The following is a 14,540-nucleotide window of genomic DNA, read 5'->3' as shown; positions in this document are numbered from 1 at the left end:
GGTAATGTCCAGGCATTGTTTTCAGTTATTTCGGATAATAAAAAAAAAAAATCGATTTTGACCTTTTGATGTACAATTTTAACCTAAAGTAAACTATAGCGGTAAGATTTCTAACTCCACACAAGTGTAGAAGGTTACATGGGTCCCGTCCACTTCAATGCTGTGCGAGTGTCGTTTACTCCAGCACATACTATTGTGAACTATCAACGGAGGTCACTCTGGCCGTAGGATATCAGCGAACCTATTTGCCTCAAGCAGCTGAAGTAAGAATCTGTGAGTGCGTGCCTTTAAACTGTTCTCAACTACACATCGAGGTCGATTCATAATCAAAATTCCATATTGCGCTGTTATCGCATATTGAAAAGAAAAGAAAATTTTCTATTAAAATTATTTTGCATGGAAATGAACGAAACCGATTAATTGGCGATATACTAATTGAAATAACGGTGACAATTAATCCGGTTAAAAATTTTAATCGACTTCCAGTCCTATATTTTTGGTGGTGGAGTGGACTATCAGAAACGGAAGCTTTCGCTGAAGAAAGAAAAATGAAAGCAAACGAAAAATGAAAGCACCACTTTAATTGCTAAGTCTGAGTTTCGATCAGTGTTGTACCGGCTCGAAAAAACACTCTGCTTGTTTTCACCTCAAGGAAATAAGAAAGCATTGCGCATTGTTCATACGCCGAGGGTCGTAGTTCTTACAAGATGTGGTTGTCGAAAGGAGAAGCGCGATGCTTTTGGCGTTTGAAACGAGTACGTCTTAAAAGGACACTGACAGGGTATTTATGCTCACCGAGGTTTTTAGTTGTACGTGACATATGAGAGCTCAACTACCCAGAACAGAATTTGCGGCTCGAAATTCGGTTTCTTTCCGCCCGAAAACCGCCGATCAAGAACTGGCCGGTTCGAGTCTCGCTCACTCTCTTTTTCGCGGTCACGGGCCGTTTTCTAAGGTATCGATGCGACCACCAAATTTAATCAAAGTCGTGGTCACTGAAGGCACACACTCAATATTAAAAATAGAAAAAAAATATGAAACTAATTTTTTGTGACTTCTAAAAACCTGTAAATACGTTGATTGATAAAAAAGTTCCACGGAAAACCGGAAGCATTCTGTGCGTTCGTCGTTTCGCGTATCGTGGGACTCGCGGGGACGGCGATGGCAGCGGACGACGGGCATGGGACCTCTATTTCAGAACTGTCGTTCGCGGTACCGGTGAATTCTGTCAAAAGAATTGGTATTCATCCTGTACGACACGCCCGGCCACCAAGCCGATTTGCACGAAGACGTCGCCGAGCCGTCGCTCCCTTCTCGTGGCTGAAGACATCGCTCGCGCAAACGTCAAGCACGACGTGTCTACATCGAGTTGAATATGCACGCGTACGATTTCTTTACTAGGTGCGAATGTCCCCAAAGCGTGGCGCTTCCCGACTTCGACCCGGGAGTGCTTTTGCTAGAGAAAAATCGACAGCAAACTTTCCAACTTACAGTTTACCGGCTAAATTATTACTAAGGAAAGAAATCCACCCCAAAAGAGATGCCCCAGTAGCTCAGTGGGAAAGACGTCCGGATCAGACGCGGTAGGACTGGGTTCGATCCCCCGTAAAATTTTTTTTTTTTCAAACATTTTACGATGTTTACATATCTTTTTCTTTTTACAATCATCACTGAAGAAACAAACTAAAAAAATAACAAAAAAATGTTGTGGACGATACTTCGCTGAATTAGATGGTAAGGGATTTCCGTTTTGACACCTGCGAACTCAATGTAATCACTTTCCACAAAATGCAAGGAACATATAAATCAGGTAGCGTCCGCTTTCCGAGGTGCCCGTATATGTTCTACAGGAATTTCAGCCAGCCATTGGTCCCGATCCCGTTGATCTTTCGGAAACTCTGCCGCACAATGCCACTTTTTTTCGGATGCAGGACATGTGAGCCAGCTGTTCACGCAACATCTTGGGTGTGTTCTTTTCGGAGCCGATCATGGAAATTCACCACGGGCACTCACTACTCATCTCCAACTCCTCAATGTACAAAACAACTCATCTTGGAGTACAGAACAGCGAGCGGAACAAACATAACTGCAAAAGAATCGCACGGCGAGCAGTTCCCACACGCCGCATCGCACGCCGCATGTCGTGTCGTCTGCTACCGGAGAGAAGAAAAAAAAAAAACAAAAAAACGCACGGTCGGGTGTAGCCACGTGACTTCCGCCACCCACTTTCTTCTCTCCACTTCTCCGACCTCCGTCGGGTTTCGGTTTCGGCTTCGAGCAGTCGCGTCTTTTGGCTTTATTAAAAAAATACGCTACTCTGTTGCAAAATATTAATTGGGTAGTCCTCCGACACCACAATGAAGCGCCTGGCAAAAAATAAAAAAGAAAATTTTTGGGGGGTGTCAGTGTCCCTTTAATAAGATAGCATATATCTAATCTATAATAATACGCCTTAATTCTCCACATAAAGGGAAAAGTGAGGAATGCCCCGCGAGGGGGTGGGCTGTGATTACTACGGTTCTTGATGTGAAAACGACTTTAAATTCTGTTTTTAGATATACAGAAAAAATGACACTCTCGAAAAAGATCGTCTTCCTTTGTGTAATCACTACATATTCATTGTTATGAATATAAATTCCGCCTTGGTGGCTCGAAGGCAGCGCGTTGGCCTACGAACCCCCGTTGGCGGGTTCGAATCCGGGTAGAGGTGAGCGCAATTCGACGGAGGCTGACTACGGCGAAGACACCGCGTAACCGAGATTTCGCTTGCCCGTCAAGACATCCCATGGTGGTCGGAACTAATCTGAGGTCCTTCGCTGGGACGCGCAATGCGCCCTTTGTTGGTCTGGCACGTAAAGCCCCCAAACTTATACTGTTGTGGATGTAACTTTGACAACGTTTATGGCCACGGTCCCAAGGAACTGGGAGGGAGCAGCTGCAAGATAATGACCCCCGACCGCCATCCAACCCGCGTTCCCGGAACTGCCCGTTTGCAGCTCATCTGGGTCAACTACGACCCTAGCCCGGTCCTTCGTGCCGTTGCCAAGGGGAAGTGCCCATCGCGCTCCTCTACAAAGGGACGAGGAAACGCAAATAGCCAGCAGTTGTAGTGATAGGCAAAGTAGTGGCCTTCCGCGTGGCGGTGCGGTGCGCCCCCGGAGGCGGCCGAGACGCCACGCGAAGGATCTGACGTTCTACGAGAATAGACCGCACGGCTGCGCGAGCGGGAAGTGAGATCGAATCTTACCTCCCCTCGTTACACGCTGTTCAAGTGCGGCTGGAGCGGGTTTTGAGCTGGTACTTGTAGAAAATCCGTGCTCTTTGCTTTATTTCAGGTTGTTTCCAAGCGCGCATATGGACATTTTCTCAGTGTAACTGAACAACTAAATCTTTTTTTTTTTTTTCTTCAAATTGATAGTTTTACGAGCGACACTTTGCAGAGATTTCGAGCTCGTGAGCTGTGGTCCCCGCAATGGAAAACCCTTCTTTTCTCCCCGATTGGCACGAGGAGAGGAAAGTCGGGTTTTCCCGTCGGCCGTGTGGCGCGTAGAGAGAAGATAAAGGAGCCCAGACATCCCGCCAGCAACGACGCGGCGAAGGAAGAGACTTCCTCTCGTCTGCTTAAAATACTTGTTTTCAAACGTTACTCGAGTTACACGGGATTCCACTTTGGCAGTATCCAGTTGCTACACGTAGTGTTGTCTGGTGTTAGAGACTTCCCCCGCACTTACCCGCTTACTTCACGGATAAACGAGCACTCGTGGCGGTCGTCAGTGGCATCCACGATGCCAACCACGACAACGTCGCACCCCCGTCCTCAGGTTCCTGACGTCACCATTTTACTCGCATTGCACGACCGTGCTACAGCTATTTTGTTTCGCTTCTTCGCACACTGTAAGCGAAAAGGGCGATTTTTTTTCCTTCGATAAGGTTTTTCAATGTGCATCTTTGTGTTTGGAGTGAGTCTCCACGCGAGCTTTTATTCTTTGCCATGAAGGTGCTTTTTACTTGACTGGTGCGTACGCTTACAACGTACAGTTTTATTTTAGTCATCTCCTGTTTAATCCGTACAAATCGTGGAATTTACAACCGGGATTTAAGAAGCAAAACGAATATTAAAAAAAAAATTAACAATCAACAAAGCACAACTCTAGAAAAAGCGGTGCATGAATGCAGAAAACACAAGGAAGCATATGCAATTAGGCAGCATTGAAAGCAAAAAATAAAATAAAAATTGATTGCCATACAGTAATACAACCTTGGATCAAAAAGTGCATGGAGCAATAAACTAAAAAATTGCAGTGCAAGAAAAAAATAATTTAAATTGTATTAATTTATTTATTCATTTATTTCGCCTTAAAGGCCCAGTTAGGGATTACATAAGGGGGCAATTTAGTACCAAAAAAAAAAAAACGCACTAATGGAGAAGACTACAGAGAAAGAAAAAAAAAGTGTAGTAAAAGCTATATAAAATATTAAAAAAAAGCAAAATATCACTTACATTAGGTGGATTGGAAGAGCATTTAAAAACGCAGTAGAGCCGTTAATGGCAACTATAAATGATGGCAACTGGTTCCATTCGGAAATGGGGAGAGGAAGAAAGGATTCATTAAAAGCATTGGTCTTACCGAAAATTTCTTTGATAGAACAGGAGTTATTGAGGCGAGGTGCTATTCGTTCTGGGGAAGATAGCAGTGAGTCCTTGAGGTCTGAGCAGTGATAATGTTTGTGGAGGAGGCAGGGTCGGGATAGTTTTACGTTTCACTCTACTATGTACCACAACGAACGCAGCGAGCCACCGAAGCCAACCCATCGATCGCAGCGTGTCACTTAACCTTCCTTCCGTTTCCGCGTAGCGACACGCAGCACCTCAGAACTCTGGGAACACTGGACGGACGAAGATGGCTCATGGAGTCGGTTGCGGTACTGAGTAAGGAGAAGCGAAGCTGCACATCTACGCGACCCCGAAGGAAGCTCACAAAGAGGGTCCTTTTACCACTATCGTCGGCTCTCGCTGCTTGATTCTTGTAAACAACATTATTAACGCGTTTTTTTTTTTATACATAAATATTGATTAAATAATTGCAGTTCAGCAATCAAAAAGGGGATGAACGCGAGAACGTGCGCAATTTCCTTCATCTCAGACACGAAAAGCTATGCCACCATCCGAAACATGTTCCTGTCTAAGATTAGATTTATAATATAAAGAACACCACTAGCAAGCATAAATGAATGATCAGAAGCAGTTGGTTTGTTTTTATCTGGTAATGAAAAAGATATCAGAATTCTACGCATGTCAGAGGTTAATTTAGGCTAAGACACAATTTTGACAAAATGCCTACCACTCGCAAAAAAAAAAAAGGAAGAAAGAAAAAGAACTGGTCGTGTTAGCAAGTTAGGGGTTATTAGTGGACTTTTAATAACGGGCACACCACGGAATGTAGCTCTGCTGGCACAATTAATATCCTGTATTGTGTGGAAGCATATTAGACACCTGCAAATAGCATTGCGGCAGTTAAGCTCAAATAACTTTCAGTTGCAGTGGTGTATATATATATATATATAATTTTAATGCCACTACGTTATTCTGTGTCTAAGTTGAAAACAGAAAAACTGACTGCAGCAGCACTGAACGCACCAGAAGGAAATGAAACAGTTAATATTTTCTGTTTAATGCTTCCTGTCGCTGACTACTTTTACCAACATGCTCCTACAGAGATTTAGAACTCCATGTTTTTGTTTTTTCGATCATTGTTTGTGAGTTGCAATTTTTTTTTATTGTCTTTTGTTTAATCTTATCGAAGACCGCCGTACTTGTTGTACCAATCCACAAATTGCCTCGGCTGCAAAAAAAGAAAAGAAAAAAAATTTGATTGCGCAGTATTATTTCGGAGAATACGAAGTTAGCTCAGGAGCAGACACAGAAGGCGCAACTCCGTTAACGCTTGGGGTCCCTCGTGAATCGGATGAGCGGGAAGCGGTAGCAATTCAGTAACACTTAATTTAATCGTCACAGTTCCGAAGGTCACGCCTGACCGTGCGGCATCGAGCAGGTCGGCTGGCGCGAGGAGTGCTGCGAGCGGCGCTCTCCGCTCGCCGGGGGAGTCAACGACCCCCTCGCTCGTGTCGGCGCACGAGAGTAAAAGTGGGCCAGCGAGTCCAGATCGGGAAGTGTCTCGGCGTCGGAGACGTTTGACCTTGATCAGAACCGCCCAGCCAACGGCCACGCACGGCAGGGAAGCCACCGCCTGCTCTCGGAAGTACCGATCTCTCGTGGCGGCCGTTTTGAGGGGGAGGCTTGAAACCCTTATTGTTGTTGTATATTTTTTTTTAAGTTGAACAAAAAGTGATTATACTAGTATGTCTCTACCACTTCCAGGTACATGTGTAGAAGACGATCGCTCAGCTGTTCCACTGGCAGACTGAGAATGCTGGGGTGCCTCTTTGAATGTCTGGCCTATATGCTCGCGCTCGCCGCCTTCCGCCGTGCTTTTTAGGCGCGTGCGCGCGTTCGAGGTGCACGAGATGTAGAAGCATCGTTGAAGGTAGCTGGCAATGAAGGATGGACAACTCAAACCCCTCCCAGTAAGTAATAATATTGAAAGAGAAAAAAAAAAAAGTTAATGCTTTTGTTGCAAGTATTGATTTCTGGCGGCTCGGGACCAGTCAAGCTGTTTCAGCAGTTTTTTCCCAAGCCCCCACCAACAGTGTACCTCATTGTTGGAAATAAAACTATTATTATTATTACTTGTTCTCAAACTTGGCAATTTTATCTTGGAGCAATATATTACGCAATATATAAATAAAAAAAAAGAGGTAGACTTATTGAAACTGTGGCATTTCAAGGGGCACTTGAATCGAACAGTGTGCGAGGATTGAGCTCTAAGCGCGCAAAAGTGACAGTATGAAGTGAGTCCAGCCACTCAAAAAATGGGGCAGAAATTTTACGCGAGAGAAACGAACACCTCAGTGTCATCGCAGACTCGGACGCAATGGGCAGAAGAGGGACTCTTAGGGAATAGTGTAAGCCGGGGCGGGGGGGGGGGGGGGGGGGGGGGGTGAGGGGGGTTTATTGCTTACACAGTGTGCAAAAGTCAGTCGGCATGTACAGATTCGTGAGTCAGAGCGAATTCCGTGCTTCGAATGCCATATGGCAATGAGTTCAAGGAGAAAACGTGGCACGCGGCATTCAAACCAGGGATATAGTGTTGACTCGTGTCTTTCTTTTGTATGCTGTATGGACAGTGTGACCCCAGCTTTATAGAGAGAGGCCCCCAAACGACCGAGAGATCATCACCACCGTCCATTATATTAGTTCACTCCTGAATAAAGCTGCGGTCACGCTGATCATAAATCATACACAAAGGGCACGGCGTTCCCTGCAGGCACGATGACGGAATCATGTGGGCATTGAACATGTCTGCAGACAGTTCTTGGATGGCCAATGGGCCGTCGTACAAGGGAAAAACATGTCTCGGGCAGTAGAGAGTTTTAGAGAACTGTTTTTGCACATCCGATACGGTACGACGGGCCTTCCGGTTCGAACTGCGCATGCGCTATCGCAGAAGACTCGCACATGCGCAGTGCGTACCGGAGGGTCCATCGTACCGAATCGGATGTGCAAAAAACGGTGCCCTAAAACTCTCTAGTATCTGCAGACTGTCTCTGGTGTGATGTCTACTAGCACTGTGCCGAGGCCTAAAAGAGCGGTGCAACATTTTTTTTGTGCATTCGGTAAATATCACCTCGAATCATTCCTTGATATCCACAATCTAGGAAACATGCGTTAGATTTTTTTTTTTTACACAATAGCAGTCGCAGAAAAGAAAAAGAAGAAAGAAACAAGCAGCGTTTGCTTCCCCAGCCCCCAGCAGCAACGTTACCTCGCAGCCGCCCGGACAAGTAACCACATGATTTAGTATCGCTAGTGCGCCGCCATTGTAGATCACCTTTTCTGCAAGGGCGCAGTCATCTTGAACTTCGTCACTTCTCGTATGCGTTAAAATATTGTTCTGATATCTCCACGCGGCTGCAAGGTGTTCACAAAAAAGGCGTGACTGTCAAACATTCTCGTTTTGCCTCACCTATATTTTCTCGCCTAATCCAGGTTCGAATGTTTTATTATTTTTTCGTCTCGCATACAAGATACGGAGCATACGTGCTTGAGAACGAAAGGAAAGGAAAAATTCTTAACTTCTCAAAATCTGTCCTTAAAAAAATAAATACAATTACACGACTACGCAGACATTAGCGTTTTGCACAACCACAGGAATCGTCCCGTGGTGGCGATTGTCGAAGGCTGCTTATAAATTGGAGGCAGCATTGCGTGGGCGCTCGATTTGGACTCGGGACAATCAATGGCTCGACGAACATTCGCGGAGTGGCTTGTGCCCTGTAGCTACAATCACGGGAATACCTGAATCCATAAGAATAGTTTTAGAATAGGGGAGCCTAATGCTTTCGGTCCCTTAAGCAGCTTTCTGCGTCGTATTGCGCAGGCGCAGATGTTTCCGCATTCGCGTTTGCATTCGGAAAGCTTGGGACGCCCCGAGCTGTTAGGTGTTCCCAATGAATTAGGGTCTCTTATGTTAAAACTTGAACTCAGCGAGTGCCCTGCGCTTGGCTGCACTGGTGGCATACACTGGGCTCCATATCACGTGGCCGCTTGTTCTGCCTCACAGTCGAGGGAATAAACGCTGCTCATTTTCCTTATATTTTTTCTGCGTCTACCATTAGGTGGACGCAGAACATCTACCACTGCCTCTACCAATGGATAATCCGTGCATTCGTAGGTTACAAATATGAGGATTAATACTAAGCGGAATTTTGTACAAATACAAAACTTGTTGCACCGCCCCTTTAAGAAAACTGGAACAACCGACATCTGTTTCAATCTTGGCGTCGGCATTGTGCTGCTTGATCCGCAGTCTGTCGGAACTGTACCAATCAAACGTGTTTCCGGGCTGTGGCACATCTTACTTATCAGAGACTTTAGGTAATCATACCTAAGCAGACGACCTATCTTACCAAGGTAGCAAGGAAGTCGTGACCGAAGGGCCGAGTTTCCCATGAAATGTTAGGACGGTTTTGTTTAACAAAGTGCTAAGTGTTCACAAAAAAATTTATTTTCTTACCGCAAGTCTAAACAGCGCACCGCCCAACGCTCATTCTTCGCTCAAATGTACAGCTAGGAGTTGGGACCAGATGTTAGATTCATAGCTTACCATTATCAGACTAACTGAAATGTTATAACCGTTTTTGAAAACTTTAAACGTAGTAATGGTGGCCTAATAAGAACGATAACACCTGACGATATACAGCGTCTGCTACCGGATACGGGTCCTAGTTTCTCAATAAAAATGTTCGCAAATCGCTTGTAAGGTTTTAGTCAAATAACGGATAGTTCTGATACTTCGACATTCGGTCCCAACCTCCAGCTTTACAATTGGGCTGCGAGTTGGAGACTAAACGTTCTGTAGCGGAACTTTTTTTTTTATTTTACGTGAAAATTTTGGATTTTTTTTTGACAAATACCCGGTTCTGTGATAAAAGTTCCTCCAGATTATTTTATATATATATATATATATATATATATATATATATATATATATATATATATATATTGTCAAAACTGTTTACAGCGACTTTATCGCCAAAAGCCAAGATTTTCCAGCCAACGGATGGGTTCAGACGCCTTTTCTGATGTCCGACGCAGGCAGCTCCTGTTTCAACAGAGCGCCAACATCCAGACGCGGGGTCTGCTGGTGTCTCTGCTCATCAAGGCCTGCGGCGTCTCCGCCGACAGCGCGGAGCTCCGCGACGTGGTCCTGAAGCGTCAGAAGCTGGTCGTGAACGCCACCGAGGAGTTCCACGCGGCGCAGACCATCCACGCGTCGGCCGCCAACCTGGCGGACCAGGCGCGACTGGACCCGCTGGTCCTGGATGACATCCAGACGGGCAACAAGATGACCGTCCTCGCAGGAGACTTCTTCTTCTCCAAGGCCTTTCAGACGACGACGGACATTGGTATCCCCTTGGTACGATGTTTGGAACCGTTCCCGTGTTATAGGATTGGCGACCTTGAGGTGAGGAAACGGTAGATGAGTGTGAGGTAGCCGACGTGGTCCCAATGGAGGGTGTACTCCTTTTACACGGCAAAGGATTAGATATAATGTCGCATAAATGTGATTGCTCTGAAATTACGTCACGTATCCAAGTGGAGAATATTGTCACGAATGACAAGTGATGAGGCGATAATAACTGGAGAAACTCAAGTTTAATGGGGCGAACTTGTGCCCAAAAATAAAAAAAAGGAACAGAATAAAGCAGAGCGTCGCGGGCGTCGAAGTCGGCGTGACAGCTGAATCGAACGCTGGGGCGAAAACTGACTCTGGTTTGCTATGCGAAGCCCCTATATACACGCGTGAGCTTCTGGAATAATCGGCGCAGAAAGTTCGACGCGTAGAACTTTCGCACCTCGAACAAGCACCAGGATTCTCGAATTTGCGAGAACACTAAAATGCAGGGATCAGCAAAAGACACGTCGCTCCAAGAAATCGAACCCTGCCTATTGGCGAGCTGCGCGCGCGGCAATAAAAGCTAAAATACTATCGATCCTTTTTTTTCTTCTTTTGCGTTTGCGGTTTCCGCAAGCTTTATTATCTTTCAATTTATTATATAGCCCAAAGTATGACATCTCTAATTCGCATTCCATTCTAAGATCGTAGTACAGCTCTCTCAAAAACTGCCAGGTTCGCCAAATAAGCATATGACTGCTTGATCTCATACAGTCCACGAAACTATTGCATACGAGATGTAATAAAGAAAAAACTTCCGGGACAGATTTTGTAGCGTCAAAAGGGAGAGCAGCACAGTGATGCACGCGCAGCAGTCGAAACGAAAATTGGAGCGTGTGTATGCTTATAGACCCCTTTCAAAATTCGGTGCCGATTATTGGAAGGTCGGAGCCACTGCACAATGACGGAACAACTGACATTGTGGAACAAGCAAGTCATTCCACAAGATAGCGAACGTCGAAGGGCGGCCAACGCTAGGAGCCTACGAGCCAATTAAACAGCGTCGAAAATGCAACGTCACTGCGCTCATCACCTTTTCTGGTGGGGGTGTGTTCTCCCGCCAAACGCATAAAGTGTACCGTGACGTTGCGGTTTCAGTCCGCCATTGTGTAGGAATTCTACAGCTGCCAACAGAGGGCAGTATTTCGAAAGGGGTCTATAGAGCCTAGAACTTAATCTGCCTCAACGGGTGACTTGTCTCCCAGCTGTAGATAAGAAATTTAGCCAGTGCAGTACAACCACTAGCCTCGGGTCTTTAAGGTGCACCACGCAGTACACGACCGCACGCGGGTACGATGTTCATCCAGATCGAAACGGGCAGAGGTGGGGAAGGAGTCCAGCTGGATCCCTAGGTTCTGCAGCACGAGCTTTTGCTCCACGTTCTCCGACCCGGGGCCCTAATCTGGACACTTGGCGGAAAAGTCGGCGAGAAATTCGGCGGCTATGATTGGCCGGCGCCAAGGTCGAGTGTGGCATTGGCCAATCGCGGCCGCCAGATTTCCCGCCGTCGTTTTCGCCAAGCGTCCAGCTTAGTGCCCCTGGTGTCCACTAGCCCACTCTGTCACCGATCCCCCCCCCTCCCGCAGCAGTCGAAGGAAGGGACCTTCGTGTCTCATTATACCAAAGGGCGTCGCCCTGTAAACATTTGGAGCAGCGCTACACGAATTTTGTGACCACGTGCATGGGCACAATGGCGATTTCAGCATAGACTGCAAACCAGAGTGAGAGCGAACATGAATTCTGCGTTAAACGTGGCAGATATAAAGCAGAGCCTTTTTAAATGATTCAACAGGCTTCTGTCAAAAAGTAGCGAATTTCGCGATGTATTAGTGGCACTCGCGCATCATGAACGGCAGGACATCGGTGGTGACGAAGAGCGGTAAGGCGACCTTATCGGACCTCTCCTTGACTTCAGTAACGTTTTGCCATTTTTGAGGCGCGAGTGCGACTCAAAGCACCTCGCACACTTCACGGCTTTTTTACATAAGCCTTCCAAATATTTTTCGAAATCCCTGGTTTAGATTTGCCGAGTTTGACGTAAGATTGATGTTCGCTCTCGCTATGGTTTGCAATCTATGGAGAGATCGCCATGATGCTCGTGCATATGGTCACACAAGTTCGTCTACAAGCGCAGCTCCAAATGTTCACAAACCGACGCCCTTTGGTATAACCTCTAGGTGTAACGAGTCACGAAGGTTCCTTCTTTCGACTGCTGCGCGCGCATCACTGTGCTGCTCTCTTTTAACAGCACAAAATCAGTCCCGGAACTTTTTCTTATCACACCTGCTATATGCGAATAGTTGTTAGAAGCGAATATTACCCCGCCATTATATCCTTCATTGCGCGAAGAAAAACCATTAGAACCACTTCTCTTAAAGGGGTACAAAAACTAAATTCTGGAGCTCATTTCTTTGCTTCAACATGACATAGGTAGCAGTAGAGCCTCAGAAACATCAATATTTTGTTGGAAACGCGAGAAAACATATTTTAAAGTGAATGAAATGACATACAAAATTCACCTGGTTGTGGGTTATGAAGCTTCAAAGGAATGTCGCGACGGCACTGGCCTTCGACGGCAGTGCCACTACTGTAAAACCCTTTATTTTCGCGGCCCCTATTATTCGCGAACCGGTGACAGACGACATAATCGCGGCAACAAAATTTCGCGAGTTTCAGATGATTGCATTAAAACTCTTATAAAATTTTCGCGCGCCCTTAAACTTCGCGAATTTTTCAATTCACGAAAATAAGACTCGGAAGCATTAAAGGTTTTAATATATGGGAAGTAAGCTCACTAGTACAGACTACCTAAACCAGAACGTAATATCGAAGGTTTGGTGAAGAAAACCAAAGCACAATTGGCCACCTTGAAATCACTCCACCAGACAATCGCTTTCACTCATTCTTTGACGTCAGGGTCTCATGAACGATCTTTTTCAACATGGTGCGCGCTGCTTTCAACGTCGTTCTCGCCGAGGGAGACCGACCCGTGGAAGTAACCCAGGTTTACGTCGCAGAGTTGTGACGGTGTTCGTCTTTGTGCGCGGTATAGTTTGTGCAACGACGAGAGAACTCGTTCGCCGTCGACGAGGTAAGTGCCCAGCTTGGACGATCACGTAAGCCTCGTTCGACGAGACCGAGAAAACGGTGCCGGTGTATCCTCTTCATTCGTTTAATGTTCGCCATTGAGACAAGTCGTGTTGCAAAATCGCGGCGATGTGAGTGTTTTTTCGTGGTAGTTTTTGTGTGACGATATGAGAATCGTACAGTTGTTTTCTCTGTGTTTTGTGCCTTCGCTTAGAAAATGACGTCCCGTCGAGACCAGCGCAAGTCTCTTCTGCGCCGGAATCGCGTCGCTTCGTTTAGTTTTCGCCCTTGTGTGTGACAAGGAATGTCGCAAAACCCTCATGGTGTACTTGTTTCTTCGCAGTGGGGTGACAATGTCGCGGTCACACCACAATCGATGCGATACGCTGCGTAAAATGCTCGAGTGATGCCACCGCCGTGCTGCCTCATCAGACTCGACCGGCTTCCCTGCTCGCTTTAATGATTAAATGCCCACTGTTATGGCGCCTTGAAAGCGATACTCACTTATCCATGAATCTGGTACGCTCGCCCAGTCTGGTCGTGTGATCAGTCGGTGGTAAATCAGATAGGCAGCAAGTGCCTCGTCCTGCGACTGTCGCACATGATCCTGCCATCACCTTCGACAACACGAGGTAGGAAAGCTACCAACATCTCCACAACCTAGTTTAGTTCAAAAAGCAGCGAGCTCGCGCCCCAAACCGACGTTGCCGATGTCGCCATACCGGCCAAGTCGCGCAGCTGACAACGTGGTGTCATAGCACGCACGACTCCGCCAGCTCCGCAATCTCACGGGGATATCTTACAGCACTCGGGCACTATGACAAAGCAAGGTAGTAGCGCTTTGACGCCACCAAGTGTCAGTGCCCATAACTACGGTATGCCCTTCCCCAGGGAGGCCGATGACGTCACGGGCAAGTCGCGACGCGACGGGTATCTCGAGACGAAGCGTGCTCTTCAATGGCTGATCTTGAAGTGCTCGCCAGCATCAAACATTTCAAGGGGTAGGGAAACGAAATTCCAGCGCTCATTTTCTCGCTTGTATGTGTTGAATGTTCCACCCAAACCTCAAAAACACCAGTCTTCCGTTGAAAAGCATAAGGAAACTAATTTTAAAGCTAAATAAATGATCTTCCAATGTGCACCTGGTGGATGCATGCGGAGCCTATTTGGGAAATAGTCTAGCAACGTTGTGGAATCTGCTACGTAGTCGTGACGTAGCAGATTCCTTCGGAGCAGCGCCGCTTTTTGGCATTTCAACTTTTCTCGGACCCTCGTTCTTGCAACCGGACACAGCCATTTTCCCCCTAAAAGATTAGCCCGTCGCTCAAAACTCGAACAAAAGTTGCTTCCCCACCCCGTTCAGCCCTAAGCTGACAG

General features: G+C 46.5%; 1 protein-coding gene across 1 annotated transcript in view; it reads left to right on the top strand.

The window, feature by feature from the left end:
• LOC120838399 (all trans-polyprenyl-diphosphate synthase PDSS2-like) overlaps positions 1-14,540 on the top strand; it is a 69,918-nt gene that overhangs the window by 35,595 nt on the left and 19,783 nt on the right. The window contains exon 2 of the mRNA XM_040500248.1: positions 9,716-10,037. Within this exon, the coding sequence (XP_040356182.1) occupies positions 9,716-10,037 (322 nt within the window). The remainder of the gene's footprint in view (positions 1-9,715; positions 10,038-14,540) is intronic.

This window comes from Ixodes scapularis, unplaced genomic scaffold (assembly GCF_016920785.2).
Source record: "Ixodes scapularis isolate PalLabHiFi unplaced genomic scaffold, ASM1692078v2 PGA_scaffold0__279_contigs__length_252992795, whole genome shotgun sequence".
Classification (NCBI taxonomy): Eukaryota; Metazoa; Arthropoda; class Arachnida; order Ixodida; family Ixodidae; genus Ixodes; species Ixodes scapularis.
The sequence above is the reverse complement of the archived record's forward strand: the minus strand, read 5'-3'. Positions and strand labels throughout refer to the sequence as shown.